At 40.1% G+C, this 17,147-nt stretch overlaps 2 protein-coding genes across 6 annotated transcripts; one reads left to right on the top strand and one right to left on the bottom strand.

The window, feature by feature from the left end:
* Window positions 1-87: 87 nt before the first annotated feature.
* On the top strand, window positions 88-9,278 carry LOC117268871 (uncharacterized). 5 transcript variants are annotated; one of them, XM_033645607.2, is made up of 14 exons: window positions 88-202; window positions 297-374; window positions 567-599; window positions 2,932-3,018; window positions 3,164-3,261; window positions 3,854-4,086; window positions 4,424-4,516; window positions 4,978-5,070; window positions 5,486-5,578; window positions 6,270-6,362; window positions 7,001-7,093; window positions 7,214-7,300; window positions 7,406-7,471; window positions 8,612-9,278. In XM_033645607.2, the coding sequence occupies exons 1-14, from the start codon at window positions 140-142 to the stop codon at window positions 8,647-8,649; spliced, it is 1,248 nt and encodes a 415-aa protein (XP_033501498.1). In that variant the 5' UTR covers window positions 88-139; the 3' UTR covers window positions 8,650-9,278. The 5 variants fall into 5 exon arrangements, 4 of the variants coding, with proteins under 4 accessions (XP_033501498.1, XP_078017495.1, XP_078017494.1 ...); XR_013488000.1 differs by lacking the exon at window positions 8,612-9,278 and having other exon boundaries at window positions 7,216-7,300; window positions 7,406-7,435; XM_078161369.1 differs by lacking the exon at window positions 4,978-5,070.
* On the bottom strand, window positions 8,834-16,690 carry c18h17orf75 (chromosome 18 C17orf75 homolog). The gene is made up of 10 exons (XM_033645609.2): window positions 16,322-16,690; window positions 15,135-15,209; window positions 14,502-14,627; window positions 14,176-14,304; window positions 13,932-13,992; window positions 13,713-13,832; window positions 12,291-12,355; window positions 11,962-12,101; window positions 11,769-11,872; window positions 8,834-11,331 (listed from the first exon to the last, which is right to left on the bottom strand). The coding sequence occupies exons 1-10, from the start codon at window positions 16,462-16,464 to the stop codon at window positions 11,116-11,118; spliced, it is 1,179 nt and encodes a 392-aa protein (XP_033501500.1). The 5' UTR covers window positions 16,465-16,690; the 3' UTR covers window positions 8,834-11,115.
* Between the last annotated feature and the right edge of the window lie 457 nt (window positions 16,691-17,147).

Genomic DNA, 17,147 nt, shown 5'->3' with positions numbered 1-17,147 from the left:
TGATGGGGTTGTGGACAATACTGGTCTCAGCCTGCATGAGGAGGAAGTCACTGCACACACACACACACACACACACACACAGGTAGATGTTTCACACTGTGACTTCCAGTTGTTTTACATCTGTGTGCTGAGAGCTAACATGTCTATAGATGGGACCAAATTGTTGTTTGAGGGCTTTCTGCAGAAAAGAAAAGATACTATGGTAAGTTACAAACTATATTGGTATTTAATGTGACTATATGTTTAGAAAAAAAACTGGAAAAGTGACTTTGGTTGATGGTTTTTTTTGTCTTTAGAAAATAAGATGGGTGACTTATTGGTTCCGGCTTCAAAATACAACCTTGTTCTTCTACACACAGAAGAACGGCAGTGCTGTAAGTAGACAACTGTTGTGGTTTTAAGTTCTTTAAATTACAAACTAGTGAATTACATTCTCTATTGAGTTTCATGTCAATGATGTCTTAGTACCTCATCTCTGAAGCCAAAAATATCTTTTTTTTTTTTTTTTTTTTTTTAAAGATCTTACTGACTAAATAGCTCTCATGTTGACTTGACTCTCTTCACAGTCGCACTTGAGAGGCTATTACTACATTTACACAGTAAGTCCTCCACTTATCACTGTTAACATATGAGAAAGTGCTTAGCAGCCGTAGAGACTAGGTACATTTACTGAAGTACTGTGCTAAAGTTCAATTTTGAGATAATTTCATTTTCCATTTCATGCTACGTTATGCCTCTCAACATTTTTGACAGCTTCAGTCATTAGATGATTAAATATGATCCAACAGTATTATTCTAAAGTAATACTTTATGGGGAGACACTACAGATGAAAATGGTAAAACTTTCAACCATTTTAAATTAATTTTTTTAGTTAAGTGTGGTCTAAAGTTTTATGTTAAAGGTCCAGTTTGTAGGATTTAAGGGCATCTATTGGCAGAAATGGTGTATAATATTCATTACTATGTTTTAATGAAGCTCAGCGTAAGTTCCAGCATAAGGAAGACTTTCTTTGTGCTCATTCATTCACAATTCTTTCCCTCCCACTCCCACTGCTACTTCTAATCAGCTGACTATGGGTGTTCACTCGTCCACTTATCCAATTAAACTTTACCCCAATCTCTATCAGTTAATCAGGATGCTACTGCAAAATTTTTAATCTGCTGTCATTTCTCTCAATGTTGGTAACAAGCTGAAGTTTGATTCCTTAGCAGAGGTGGAATCATCTCTTCCCCGTCACGTTCTCCCGTCTCACCTGACATCAGTCAGAATTGTCAACTTGTAATGTCACACTCCATTTCCATTGTCAGTCTATCTCGATCTCAGTGAAGTGTACGTATTCAAGATATCGGCCCGAGCTACACGTAACATGATCTGCTACTTCGGGACACTTTACATACAGCCGGATTGCCACGTGCAGTCTCAAGCTATTCCGGCAAGCTTTCCATACACACCTTGCTTCGGTTACCGGATATGCCTCAGCCACTGCATCGTTACTATAAAAACAAGCCTCTCCTGATTGAAATGAGTTTATATCACCTGAGAATTATTGTGTTTTTGTTACCTCAAAATGAGCCGTCTATATCTACTTACAGAGCAAGTTCTCTTTCATGAAGTCCGACATGTTGTTCTACAGTCGCCCAGAATGGACAAACCAAACACTGGCTCTAGATAGGGCCATTTGTGTGTTCACATTTTCAAGTTTTTGTGTCGGTCACTGTAGTTCCCCTACATGCTTGACACTCAGGACAAGTTTCAGTTCTGCAGCCTCACAGCTAGATGCCACCAATCCTATATACTAGACCTTTAAAATATGCAAATGAGGCATTATCTTATGAGATATGCACAGAAATCTGAACATTGGATAAAGCCAGGTTTTAGTGCTTTCATTTGGTTGACATACGGTTTTTACAAAGGGAGTTTTAGAGTTCTCTTTTTATCACTCGTAAATCAGAAAATACTGTCAACAGCCAAATAACAATCATTTTTGCCATGTTTTTAGGAATAAAATGATTTGTAAATCAGGCTATGAATGATATGAAGTGCTACTGAAGTGGAGATTTCTGGCTCAGAGTATGTTTAAATTCGTTACAATTTTTTATGGTTATTTTGATAATGGCCTTTAAATTTATTGTAAAATTCCATGTATTTTTCAACCAAAAATAAGACAGTATAGATGAATAGGGTAAAAAAAAGAATAGATGTCACTATGAATCTTCCCATTTATTATTTACGTAAAGACTTTTTTTTTTCATATTACAAGTTTTTGAAAATGAAGTATCATCTATTTAAATATGTGATTTTTCCCTACATTTCCAGAACAGAAATCTGAAGTAAGATTAACACTTAAATGTGTATTTTGGACATTTTTCATCCCACTAGTCTAAAATAGGGAATATAGCCCCAAATGTCAAAACTGACCAGTGTATAAGAAAAACATTTTTACCTTTAATCACCTGTTGTGTCTCCCCTTAAAGGTCCAGTGTGTACATTTATAACTATGTTTTAATTTGTTCATAATCAGAATCGTTAGTGATTTCATTACCTTAGAATGAGCTGTTTATATCTACATACAGAGCTGGTCCTCTTCCACGGGGTCCACCATGTTTCTATGGTAGCTCAAAATGGACAAACCAAACACTGGCTCTAGATAGGGCCATTCATGTTTTGCATCAGCCACCATATTTCTCCTACACACTTGGCACACGGGAGAAGTTACAGTTGGTTGCAGTGTTTCAACCTCACTGCTAGATGGCACTAAATCCTACACACTGGACCTTTAAGTGTATTTTGATGGTAATACTTCAGCACTTTGACTTAAGTCTAATTTCAAATGCAGGACTTTTACTTGTAACAGAGAATTTCTCCACCACTGTTGCTTTGTCTCTAGTTGGGTGTCCTAAGAATCTGTCAATGTATCTGTCTTGGGTCAGGTGCAGTCAGTGCGAGAGGTCCAGAGAGTTGACGGCAAGCGCTTTATGTTTGAGATCATCATGACAAATGGAAAGAGGAAAGTGTTGGTAAGTCAGCACTGTGGTTTGTTTGAAAGCTAATAAATCTGCAGGCTGTATGCTGTCTGGTTTCAGGGTGCCAGTTCTGACCAAATCCTGTCAATTGTGACTCTAAACCACTGTCTGTCTGGTGTGTGTGTTTGTGTGTATGTAGGCAGCAGAGACAGCAGCTCTCAGAAAAGAGTGGGTAGGACACCTGTGGCAAGCCATGAATCTTTCGTTCTCTGTGGTTTCAGACACCAGAGGCACACAGTAAGTAACAAGAGGACTTTCCCATCATTATAAGTCAAACTTTAGTGGTGAAAGAAGATCCGGTAACACTTTACTTAAAGGTCAGGTCTATAATGCATTATGAGCACATTCATAAGACATTATAACACATTTATAAGGCTTTATAAACATTGTTATAAATGTTTATAATCATGTATAACAACTTATAACAAGGTTTATAAAGTATTATAAGTGGTTACATAAAGCATTATAAATTCAGCATTCATAATGCTTTATACTTCCATGCCAAAGTGACGACAGTGTTTGAAAGAAGAATCTGAAGTACTGGCATTATTCCGTTTCAGAAATTAAGCATTTATTATATGTCAGAGCAGTTCTTTGAGTCTTTATAACTGGCTAAAGTTATGATAGTTATAATGTGCTAATTAACCCAGTAGAGATGTGGTACCTTCAAGTGTAAAGGTGCATAACAGGGAATTGCTCAAGTAAAATACTAGTACCTTGAATTTTAGGTACAGTACTTGAGTAAATGTACTTTATTACATTCCACCACTGCTAAACTTGAACTAAAACAATCCAAGTTCCAGGCACTGACCACTTCTCTTCTCCTCAGGCTTGATGTGTGTGAGCAGCGGGACAGATTAAACAGCAGCGCTCCCCTCTGCTCACACAGTGAGAGTGTGATGCAGTTGCTGCCTGCCCGGCCCCTCTCTGCCCCTGCTCCTACGGGACACATCCACCCTGAGATCAGTAGCATTGCATGTCTGTCTGAGGCGCTGAACAGAGAAGAGGCCAGTGAGGTGCACCAAAGCACACTGCCGTCCAGTAGCTACCAGCATCACAGTGGTAAACTTTGAATTGATTTGCATATTTGCACCTCTACAAGTATTTATTTGACCAATTCACTGTTAAAGGGTAGCTTGTGCATTTTTCAACGTGGACCCTATTTCCCATGTTTATTTTTCTAAGTGACTGCTGGAGACAACATTTTTTGAAGTTGGTCCAGTATTGAGTGAGAGTGCTGCAGCCTGTAGCGGAGAAACAAAATTCAATGTCTCCATTAGTGACTCAGACACAAAAAATGGGCAACAGGGTCCAGGTTGTAAAATATTGAAGTTCCCCTTTAAGTCTTGAACTGAGTTGTCATTTTAACTCATGGTTCTAATAAATACTCTGCTTTCAGGTGACAGTCTCAACAGTTCTCAGTGGTCCATTGGGCTGAACAATGCAGAGGACAGACAAGAAGGACTCTATGACTTTTTACCACCCAGAAACAGTATGATATTTTAATATACTCTGAATGTATTCTCTATTATGACATAGCATACAGCTTGATGATGATGCGCACCCCCATTTGAGAAAACACTGCCCTAAACCATTCTTTAACTCTAACCATCACAACTTTGCCTAAACCCAACCCTAACTCTAACCTAAACCTTAATTCCCGAACATTAAACCAAGTCTGAGCCTCAAACAGGCCTTTGAAGGTCTGTCTGAAAGTGAGGACCTGCCAAAATGTCCTCACTTTCCAAAACTGTCCTCACCCTTAAGGTCAAATTGGTTTTCACTGTGACAGATGTAAAAGTACAGATACATGGTAGAGGTATATAGTAATGTCACACTATGTACACTACACTACACATGTCTATAGATGGGATTAAATTACTGTCTGGCTTGATAGTCTTGAACTGAGTTGTCCTTTCAGCTACAGTGTTCTGACTAGTACTCTGTTTTCAGGTGCCAGTATCAACAGTTCGCAGTGGTCCAGTGGGCTGAACAATGCAGAGGGCAGACCAGAAGAAGACTATGACATTTTACCACCTAGAAACAGTATGATATATTAATATTCTTTGAATGTACCATCTTTTATAACACAGCATACCGGTTGATGATGGCTAAATGTAAATCTGTCATTCTCAATGGCAGGAAGGCAACTTAGATTGACATTTAAAAAAAAAGTCTCACAGTACTCCACAGTACCCCCAGGAGTATACTGTAATCCTCCCATTTAAGAGGCACTGCCCTAAACCATACCCTAACCATCACAGCTAAATGCCTTACCTAAACCTTATTTCTAACCTGAACGTTAAAACCAAGTCTGAACCTCAAACAGGCCTTGGAAGGTCTGTCTGAAGGTGAGGACCTAAGCCTACATACTGAGAGCCGACATGTCTAAAGATGGGATTAAATTACTGTCCGAGTTGTCCTTTCAGCTACAACGTTCTGACTCGTATTCTGTTTTCAGGTGCCAGTCTCAACAGTTCTCAGTGGTCCAGTTGGCTGAACAATGCAGAGGGCAGACCAGAAGAAGACTATGACATTTTACCACCTAGAAACAGTAAGATATTTTAATATTCTTTGAATGTACCATCTATTATAACATAGCATACAGCTTGATGATGGCTAAATGTCCAAAGTGACCTCGACCAGGGCAAAACATTTTTGGTAGAAAAAACCAAAGAGGTACAATACAGTGCTATGCCATAACAACAAAAACTTGTAAATGCTACATTTCAAATGTTTATAATCCATCCCCATAGTCATGGCAAACTAATTATTCAACACAAGGACAGCACTGTAGGTGCATTAAACTGTGTCGTTTTGATAAGTTGCACTTATAATTTAGTGAGAAACATGGGCTTGAGCTTTACTGAGGATCTCTGTCATTCTCAATGGCAGGGAGGCAACTTATATGAACAGTACCCCCAGTGGTATACATACTCCCATTTGAGAGACACTGCCCTAAACCATACCTGAACCCTAACCATCACAACTAAATGCCTTACCTGAACTAAACCCTTATTTCTAACCTGAACATTAAAACCAAATCTGACCGTCCAGCAGATATTGGAAGGTCTGTCTGAAGGTGATGTCCTCACTTTCCAAAACTGTCCTCTCTCTCAAGGTCTAAAACTCAAATTGGGTCTCCACACTAATATACTGAGAGCCAACATGTCTGTAGATGGGACTGAATTACTGTCTGAGTTGTCTTTTCAGCCACAGTGTTCTGACTAGTACTCTGTTTTCAGGTGCCAGTCTCAACAGTTCGCAGTGGTCCAGTTGGTTGAACAATGCAGAGGGCAGACCAGAAGAAGACTATGACATTTTACCACCAAGAAACAGTATGATATTTTAATATAATTTGAATGTACCATCTATTGTAACATAGCATACAGCTTGGTGATGGCTAAATGTCAAAAAAGTGACCCTGACCAGCGCAAAACATTTTTGGTAATACAATGCTATGCTTAATCTGAACCTTATCTCTAACCTGAACATTAAAAGCAAGTCTGAACCTCAAACAGGCCTGGGAAGGTCTGTCTAAAGGTGAGGACGTGCCAAAATGGCCTCACCTTCCAAAACTGTCCTCACTCTCAAGGTCTGAAACTCAAATTGGTTTTCATAAAGAAAGGTGTCAAAGTACAGATGCATGGCACACGTACAGAGTAATTTCACACTATCTACGTTACACTAAAGCCCTGTTTCCACCAAACACTGTCGGTCTGGCACCTTTGGAACCAAAAGCAACCCTTCAGACATGGCACCTACACCCTAGGTCCGTTTAGCATTTCCACCGCAAACAGTACCCTTAAATGTGGGCGGGGTTCCTCATTACCGGTGACACAGATAGAAGTCTGCACCTCATTTATCGTCTACAGAATGAGGCTGCACGCCAACATTTTCAGAGCAAAATAGAACAGGCTGCACACAGGGACGACGCTCTACAGCTACAGTGTTCTAACTGGTACTCTGTTTTCAGGTGCCAGCCTCAACGGTTCTCAGTGGTCCAGTGGGTTCAACAATGCAGAGGACAGACCAGAAGAAGACTATGACATCTTACCACCTAGAAACAGTAAGATATTTTAATATATGTTGGATGTACCATTTAGTGTGACATCACATACATAACATACAGTATGATGATGGTTAAATGTCCAAACTGGTCCTAACATGAGTTGTGCCATGTCTTTAGAGGTTTGTGAGATCAGCGCTTCAGCAGAGATGAACGAGGGTGTGTATGACTCTCCCATCTTGTACAGGAGTAGTGCTGAACATCCAAGTGAGATTAAGTTTTTTTTCTTTTTCTCCCAGCTGCTAGCTTTTAAATACTTGATTATATGAAAATACTAAAAAAAAATTTGGTGTATTTTTTCATTCATTTCAGATCCCACAGAGAGCGTCTATGATGTGCCGAGCTCTCTTTTGAGGAGGACGCCTGATCACAGTTTAGGTAAATCCTGCTTGTCCTTGCAACATGTCTTTGTCTTGTTATGCCTCCTCACCACTCCGACAGATTTGGGCAGAGGCATTATGTTTTTGGGTTGTCTATCCATCCAGCCCATCTTATTCGCGTGAACATGATATCTTGCAGTAGGTACGCCTTGGGGGAATTTCTTCAGATTTGGCACAAACGTCCACAATGCTTTCTATTATTGAACTGATAACATTTTGGTGGCCATAGGGCAAAGGTCAAGGTCACTCTGACTTCCTTTGTCTCATTCTTGTGAAGGCAAAATGTCAAAAACACCTCAGGGAATTGCTTCAAATTTGGCACAAACATTCAGTTTGTGTTAAGAATGAATTGATTAGACTTTGGTGGTCAAAGGTCAAGGTCACTGTGACCTTGCGTCTGCCTCATTCTCAGGAATGCCATATCTCAAGAAGGCCTGGAGGAAATTTCCTCAAATTTGGCACAAATGTTCACTTGGACTCAAGAATGAACTGAAGGTTAAAGGTCACTGTGACCTTTAATCTGTGTCATTCTCAGGAACACCGTATCTCATGAGGGCCGGGAGAGTTTCCTAAAATTTGGCACAAATGGTCACATGGACTCAAGAATGAACTATCGGCCAAAGGTCACTGTGACCTCACAAAACATGTTTTTGGCCATATCTCGGGCATTCATACGCTAATATGACAAAATTTCACACAAATGTCTAATAGGGTAAAATGATGAAGTGATGACATTCTATATTGTAAAGGTCAAAGGTCAACTTCACACTGTGACATCATGATGTTCACTTATAAAACACTTTTCTGGCCATTACTCAACGTCATATCTCAGGAACAGAGAGGGAGACATTTGGTCAGAAACTAAATCAGTGACATTAACCTCAGGTGTCCACCACCAGGTCATCACCAGGTGTGGAGGATGTGTGTGAAGCATCCATGTTTTCACAGACATGGATGTGAACTGTAAATGCAACTTGACCAGTTTGCGGAGGCATACAACCGAAAGGCGGTAGTTCTAGTGATTTTTAGAGCACAGTTGCTTAAATTTGTACAGAATGATGTAGGTAAAAAAAACACGTGCAAACAGCTGCAAACTTTGTTATATCTCAGGCTTTCAGCTGTTTGTTTGTGGTTGCAGTGGATCAGCCGGCCAACGCAGCCTACTGGAGGATATGAGGTCCAGTTTAAGGACACAGCTGGCAGACTGGAGGGAAGCAGCAGCCTTTGATACAAAGACTGCATCTGGTCCAAAACTTGCATGTGTGATGAGTGAGAGGCTGCCTAATATCTCATATAACAAGTGCAAATGATTGTCTCCTCTGTTCTCTCTGTTACAACATGCACATCCACGACAAAGACATTAGAGCTCAGGTATTTATTTCAGCTCCTTCTACAGAGAACCACAGTCATTTATAACTATAGAGAACACGCTGTACAGAAATGTCAAGACATACGCACTGTGGGTCAGTCACACTATGGTTCACAACAGTAAAATGACTCATTTACATGTCACCTGCTTCACAGTTTAAAAGTATACACCACCAACCATATTGCTGTATTACACACTTTGGACTGGTTTTAAGGGGAATGGTTGAAGCTTGGTTCTAAAACCCTTTATGGGTTGAATGCAGTACAAAAACTTGTGACAGGTACACATGAAAGGAAAATAAAATGCATGCATGTACTGTAAGCACTTTTATGTATTTTTTATCCCACATGTCAATTTCTTCTCTTTAGAACATGTTTTTTTGTGGGTATTAATATTGCAAAACATTTTAAACTAAATAAAATGCTTCGTAAATGTAGAGAGTGACTGGTCACATAGTGCCCGTTTGTTCTCATGACAGCTGGTGAATGCTAAGAGTTATGTAAACAGAAAATTATATTCAAAAATTACAACACTGCATTTACAGAGAAGGATTCAGCTTACATCTATTGTCACTTGATAGACATACGTACATAGAGTTTTCATTAGGTAAAAATAATATAGTAGTAGTGCAGGTATTGGGTTGAAATGTAAGCAAAACAAGGCCTATCTAACAAGCAATGCATAAAAGTGATTTGTGCATTCTCAGTATGTTATAAAAAAAAAAGTATGTACAATCAAATTAAAATAAAAAAATTACAATAAAGAATATTTGGACAGTAAATAAGTAATTCCACCCCAATGAGCAGAAGCTTTAGTTTGGATCAGTTCTGTGATCATTGTCAGTTAGCAAAACATGAATAATCATATTTGGTTCAAGGTATAGTTACACATATGTAACACCAATGTTGCAAAAGGAAAAAGGAAAGTGCAACTCTGCAACTAGATATAAGCTGATATGAGCACTGAGGTCATTGTCGATTCATGTTTGCCATCATCTCCAATTAGCAACAAACCTTATCTGTTAAAATAAGTGCAGTGATGTTACAGTCACTAAACTATTATTAGCCCCCAAAGAAAGACAGATGGGTTACGAGAAGCTGAGTGTCAGTGTTTTACAGTACATATTTCACATGTGATCACCACTCTTCTAGCTGAGAAACATCAGAGGTGCCAGCAGAGGGAACATTTGTTTTGTTGTTTTAGATTTAATTTTTGAATCTGCCATAACATCCCGCAGATTCAAAATATCCCCTTATCTGGCAAACTGATGTTAATCAGGCCCTGCAACTTGGCCCTTTACACCTGGTATTAACATGTGTCCTGTGTGATCAGTAGGGCTATACCCGACTCATAATTATGTCAGTAGTAAACATACAGTAGTAAACAAGCTAATGGCGCTCACGACAGATCGGAAATGTGCAACAACATTTTTTGTCGGCGCAAGATATCAAACAAAAGCCAGAGACGGTATCCTATTAAGTTGCTGTGAGCTGTAAATTCACCACTTCCGAACAGAAGAGAGCAGTTAATTTTAGCTCGGAGCTATACAGTGGGAAGTTTCTCCGCCTTCGTGCTGCTACATCAAGTCTGCAGCTGTCTGTACCAAAGAGTAGTGTGAAAGTCAAGAGCACTCGCTTTACAGCAAAATCTGGGGACCAAAACGTCCCCACAAGTACTGCATAGCATACTGACTAGCGATAACATAAAATTAAGTAAAACAAAATTAAATTTAAAAAAAACAAAAAAACTGCGGGGTCTATGACTAAGGATTCGAATCACCGACTTTCAAGGAGCAGCCCTAGAGATAAGATTACAAGTGCAAAGCTCAAAGCACAGGTTTGAATGCACCAAATACGTCCTGAATGAGTCTTGAGATCCGATCACTCAAACCATAATCAGATGTTGTCAGTGCTGCATGGCCACATTCTTTCAGCAGGTGTCCTTGTTTATCTGATGCCCCACTGGATAAGAAAACCTTTTGTTGGTATGTGAAAAGTCTGCCCAATTAGCACAAGCTAACACGGCAGCAGTCATTAAAAGGTCCTAAAACCCCAAAGTGACGGTACAATGGTTAGGTAATGTTATCAGTGTGATGCTAACAGCTAGGCGGGGAAGTGAGATCCAATCACTAGTGGTCACTTAAACACATACGGAGACACATTATAATACCAGGTGTAAACAGACACAGAGCTGTCCATTTATGATCGGATCACCAAAGACACATGATAATACCAGATGGAAACAGGCTCTTGGAGTTAGGTGTTGTAATGGAATCAGGCCTGGGCCTGGGATTGTTCCTTGAGGAACTCCTCCAGCACTGTGATGATGCTGCAGGCTTCAGGCAGGTCGCTATGCTCCGCCCTGGCATTCTGCAGTAACACATCCCCATTTCCGCAGCCCTGCAGGAACTGACAGCAGCGAAACAGAGCGTAGTGACTCATTTCTGCCTGCCGCACAAAACGCTTCAGGCTGTTCATGTCCTGGATGGCCTGCGGAGTGCGTGAATGACAGAGAGGAGGAAATGTGTTTTAAAAAGGGAAGTGATCTGGATGAAAGAGTGGCTGCACTGTAAGACATCAGAACTTTGCGTATCTGCCAAGAGGAAGTGAGAGCTGTTGTCCAAAGTTTCTCAATCTTGTGGGCAGGTGGAATTTTGTGACAAAAATATACAAATTTGAAGCACGTCTGTCTTATGTTGTTTTACCAAAGGTCATCAGAACTGTTAAATTTTTTCATGAACAAAAACTATCAGCAATCAGTATTTATACTTAAGATGCTGTACTCATATAAAATATACAAAAAATATAAAAGTATGTTGTATTCAAATTCACTACAACTTGACAATTACAAAACTGTAACCGTCATGGAAATTTTGGGACCTGAAAAAGGGATCCAGAGCCCGAGAAACCTTGTTAAAGTCTCTCACCTTAAGTTTAAAGTTCTCCAGAATCTGTCTGAGCAGGAAAGGATTACATCGCTCTGCAGCGTTCAGAAATGCCTGAATCCAGTCATCACAGAAACGATTACTGACTGTGGGGGAGAAAACATCTTGATCAGACTCTTTGACAGTACACAGATACAAACTCATCTTTCCTAATCGTGTTTATGTCATGACTTACCAGTGTTAGAGAGTGTGGGTGGGCTGGTGGAACAGTCTATGATCAGGTCAGAGAGTGTGTCCTCTGAGATCGCCTTACACAGAGAAGCTGTCGTTGTGTCTTGTTGGGACAGGCCCTGCCAACTGGCTGCTTTGATGAACCTGGTGCAGAATACAACAGACATTTAACAGCTAACAAACAGACTGATAATTGCATTCAGTATGTCATGTGAAAAAATTATATTACATAACACATAAACATAGAAATAAACAACAAGGCTGCTACATTTTTAGCACTCTTAGGATATAAAGATGTGTTAGTGTAGTTGAGGGGACTGTTATCTGACTCACCTGGACACATCAGCCTTTGTCCTTTCATCTGAATTAACGACGTCCACGTGTGTGTGACTCAGAGCCTGTATACAGAAAATGAAATGAAACATTTGCTAACAATACTCTTCAGACCTCATTTTACAGTTCTGTTAATCTTTATAAACTGATTCTGCATATGTATCCAGAATCTGTGGGCCAGGGGACAAGCTTTCAGCTTTGAAGTGTTCTGGTTTTCATTTGTAGTCCGAGAAGTATTGAACATCAGGTTTAAACGGTAGGTAAACAGTCTGTGTGGAGCATGCATGTATAACAAAAACTGGATAAGGCGTGGGAGGCAAGGCCCATTTCATTCCTATGAAAGCTGCTCAGTTGCACCCGAAGCCAAAAAATTTGATTTTCTGGGTGTAAAATTACCCCAATCTTGCTCATTATTCAGCCCATAGAGCGGGCGCAGTAGAGACCTAATGGGCCGAGTGACTAACTTCCGGTTTAGCCCTCTGCTAACTTGAACAGGGGTAAAATGATTTAATTGTGCTGCTCTTTTAGACAAAAAATATTATTGAGGTCAATGGATCAAATCCTGGTAGTGACATAAGTCATATCGTCGGGGTTGTGATGCTGACGTCTCTTTCCCAATGTAAGTCTACACTGGAAAAAGTCTTTTTGTAAAAGTCTTTTTTGGACCCAATGGCATCACGTAACGGACTTAGAAGTTGTAGTTACATGGTGTGGCCAGTGCCACTATGTCAAACTGACTTTGAAGTGCAGCACACTTCCTTGGGGCCTGGTGTAGAGAGGCCCCATGTTAGAGGTATAACAAATTGGTTGAAATGCAATCTCTGATGCAATTTAGCTTTAAAATTTTAAAATTTAACTGCATTCATATGCTGATATCTGCTTATAGAGATTAGCCGTACTGACGAGCACACGGAAGAGGATGCCTTGGCCCACATATTCTCTGGCTACACCGGATCAACCTAAAATATTGGCCCTCGCCACCAGAGGCTTATTGGTGTCATAGCTGGTGGGTTCCGAGATTGCAGTTTTCTTGACATAATGTTTTCTATTGTTTCCTTACATGAGAAAAAACTCTTCATAATGACTGCCATTCATTGTGTTATATCGTTCAGAAAGACACATTGGTGCTGAATTTTAAACTGTAATTGTTTTAGCGGTATGAGTACTACAAACCAAATACCAATAGGCTTCATTGTAAGTGCAAACCTGGGCAAAGCACACTGTGGCTATCTGTTTTTCTGAGGTGATCTTATATTCTTCAGCTTTTTTTCATGGCTTCGTATGTTTACCAAACAAAACCCCTAAAACACAATTCCTACATAGAGAAAATGACATATATACACTTTGAAATTTTTGTAGTTTTACATGGTGGCATATTCTTATGGTGAAATTATATGAAAAGCATCTGCACTCCTGACTCACAGCACGCAGCAAGAAGCTGATGTTGCTCTGGACCAGCTGCACCACCCGATGAATGTGCATCACAGACTCCTCGTACCACCGGCTCAGATAGGGACGCACCTCCGTCTCAAGGTTCTGCAGCTGACGTACACACACAGGGACACAGAGCAAAATCCATATTGCATTAATAATGTAAAGACAAAGATAAAACTTCATTATACTGTCTTTACACTCTCATACCTCTGGGGTTTGCAGGCTGCTGTGCAGGCCTTGGACGTATTTATCAAGCTCTAATCTGAATGTGTATGGGGTCAAGGAATTGGAACTATTACCTGTTAAATTGCAAAGATGTGGAGGTAACAAAACGCAGGAAAGACAAGGGATAAAACCAGCATAATGAATGCTGAAGATGTTGGATGATACTTATAACTAAGGTTGATTTCATGAGGACACTATGCAAGAGACAACTGTATGCAAAGGATATAAGTTCAGTCCTTTTTCAGAGCCGCCCATAAAGCAGATGACATATCCGTTTCCATCAGCATCGGGCTGTTCAGGAGACCTTTCCTGCTCCAGAAGGCAGCAGTAGCAGCCGACTGCCTGCTCGGGGATACTGCGAAGAATAAACAGTAAACAACTTACACATTTCGTCCAACTCTGAACCTAAATGTCCAGCTGAATTAAAGCTGGAGTGCAGAACCTTTTTCAGAAAGAGTTTGTGTCATGAAGTCTTCACTTTATTTGTCCCTCTTTGTCAGTATGTCCGATTACTGATGCAAAAAGTTGTGAGGGAATATGTAAAATTGTCACCTGAGTTCCACAGTGGCGATGTTGCCCATGCCTCCCAGCAGGGCACCCTTGCTCAGCCTCCTTGAGATGTAGGTGCGCAGCTCAGGTTCCGCCTCTGATGGCAAGCTGCTGTCAATTAGTGTCAGGCTGTGGGCGGGGCAGAAAGTCAGCATGGATACAAGCAGCCAGTAAAGGCAATGAGGAATTTGGAAGCCACTCAAGTCAATGGAGAACAGATGGAGAAAGCTGATGAGCATTAGCCACAACCAACACAACACACAACTGAGTCACATAGCTGTTACCGTGCCACCGCCTGGGCGTCAAAATACACACTCAGTCACAGTCAGAACGTATTTTGCCTTTATACTTCAGCACTGTACCCAGACATTTTAGGGAATTTCATTCACATCTTGCAAACTCTACGTGACACATGGAAATGGAGACACGTTCAGATTATGAGAGACCTAAAGGCCATGTAACTCAGCAGCACAGCAATGAGCAATCAGAACAAAATGACGAATGACAATAGCATTGATTCCATGTTGACTGGATGTCCTGTGGCAGCCCGTGGATACACCAATGCACGACAGTGAAAGCCAAAGAGAAATGACCACTGAAAGCAACCAGAAGGTAGGCGGGTGTCTCCTTTGTTACCTAAAGTCATCCTGACTGGTTGTGGAGTCTGCTCGTCTCTGGTTCCATGCCACATTTTCCCCAGAAGCCTCAGATCTAAGACAATTGACAGTTTACTCATCACCTGGTAGTAATGTATTAATATGGTTTTACCTGCAGGAGCGTCACTGGCAGCAGGTTCAGGGACAAGGGACTACAAAAACTAAGAGACTGTTCCTTATTTATTAGAAGGAGGGGTGGTGCAAAACAGGGGTGGCACTTCAAATAATAGTTTTAGCCATGGGGAGGGAGTTGTGATTCTTTAGTTAGCTTAGGGGAGGTACATTCAGCTTTAAATGGGCATAATTTGTATTTTATCTTAAATTTGTATCTTAAATTCTGTCAAACCCCAAAAGCTGCAAGTGGGCCTGAAAGACATGTTTTCTTTTTTTAAAAAAAATCACTTAAATTTTTGCAACTTAATGATTTTTTTCTTTTAACTTTAAATCATCAAGGGGTAAGTTTATAAATGTTATAACGGCCACCGTGCCCAGTTCCTGATATTCTGGCAACTGCCACCACTGTTGTGTGTGTTCCAGTTTATTTTGGGAAACGGTCTTTATGCTGCTAATACCAGCTGTGTGCATGCTTATATGTGTGCGTGATGTGTGTGCTCATTAAATTATGTTGGTTTTGTGTGGCTGTCGTGCACCCATATTCTGCTGAAGCACACACACTGCTTGTGTAATGATGCAATTTGTTAGGGGGAATTTGCATTTTGGTGTTAAGCACATTGTTGCACTGGCTCCATGTGGACACACCCCTCCTCTGATAAATAAAGTACAGTCCCTAAAGAGCGCTTCAAGATAAGAGTCATAGACTGGCATAATTAAAACAGTGACCCAGGAAAAAACACACAGTCATTACACACCAGAGAGCTGATTGTATTCAGGAAAAAAAGAGTAATTGTGTGATGTCCTGCAGAATTAGAATATTATTAGAATTATAATAAATATAAAAAATAAATAATAAATAACTAAACGATGAAAAATAATAGTTTATAATATTTAAATCCCTTATTAATATTATTATTCTTAACATGTGTCACATTACGCTATGAACGCAACACTTCCTGCAAATTCCCATGAATTATATTAGAGACAGAGATTTGAAGCAGAGCTGTCATCCTACAGCAAACAGAAACTGGGACAAGTATGATCGACCTTTACCTTGTGCCTTGATAAAGATAGATAGTGTAGTAGCAGTTCAGCTGTATCTTCTGGCTGTAGCCAGCGATTTCTTCGCTGTCATAGTCATCTCTCTCCTCCACGTCGATTGAATCCTGGAACGACGAGGTTTGGGAGGTAAACATGATCCTACTGCTGCACGGAGCGAGCTAGCAGCCGGCTACAACGGCGGAAAATAAGGAAGTGTTTCTACAGCTTAACTGCGCTAAGTTATTAGATATTTATTACTGACGTTATCGATCTCTGGCTGATATTAATACGGTAACAGCGTATATGCAACACTTCCAACTGCAGGAGTGTTTAAGGTATCTGTTATCGTTTATGTGCCTTGTGCGCATGCGCTAACCTTTGTGTACGCTCTCAATAATGTCCGACTATGATATTGAGTTCTTATATCGGTTCCTGGGCAGAACATGCATTATTATTATTATTATTATTACTATTATTATTATTATTATTATTATTTATGTTGTTGTTGTTGTTGTTGTTGTTGTTATAGGAGGAGAAAAATAGGGTTAACAATGCTTCAATAGACCAACTTCAGTCAAAAATGCTCCAGCATCAGTCCTCGTGGGTTTAGAGTTCTTTTAATATTAATAGCATCCATATACACATTGAGTTCGTGTTTGAATACAGGAAAGAGAGGCTTATAACCACTGACTTTTCATTTGTGGGTGTGGTACTTAGCAGGCAGAAATGAAAGATTTATTATGAAAAATAAGTTATGACATGTACCAAACTTTCATCTTCCTTGTTACAAATTGTCAACCTTAAGAATTCAATCATTGGATAAATCTTCTTTAAGATT

This window comes from Epinephelus lanceolatus, chromosome 18, assembly GCF_041903045.1.
Source record: "Epinephelus lanceolatus isolate andai-2023 chromosome 18, ASM4190304v1, whole genome shotgun sequence".
In the NCBI taxonomy this organism is placed as follows: Eukaryota; Metazoa; Chordata; class Actinopteri; order Perciformes; family Serranidae; genus Epinephelus; species Epinephelus lanceolatus.
Note: the sequence above shows the minus strand (reverse complement) of the source record. Positions and strands in the feature narration are given on the sequence as shown.

Bases quoted from the DNA above. Each gene is read 5' to 3' on its own strand.
- c18h17orf75 (XM_033645609.2), bottom strand. From the start codon at position 16,464: ATGTTTACCTCCCAAACCTCGTCGTTCCAGGATTCAATCGACGTGGAG. The intron at 13,833-13,931 runs GTATGAGAGTGT...TGTGTACGTCAG, and splicing joins GCAGCCTGCAAACCCCAGAG to CTGCAGAACCTTGAGACGGA. The intron at 11,332-11,768 runs GTGAGAGACTTT...CGCACTCCGCAG, and splicing joins TGGAGAACTTTAAACTTAAG to GCCATCCAGGACATGAACAG.
- LOC117268871 (XM_033645607.2), top strand. From the start codon at position 140: ATGTCTATAGATGGGACCAAATTGTTGTTTGAGGGCTTTCTGCAGAAA. The intron at 375-566 runs GTAAGTAGACAA...CTCTCTTCACAG, and splicing joins CACAGAAGAACGGCAGTGCT to TCGCACTTGAGAGGCTATTA. The intron at 4,087-4,423 runs GTAAACTTTGAA...CTCTGCTTTCAG, and splicing joins TAGCTACCAGCATCACAGTG to GTGACAGTCTCAACAGTTCT.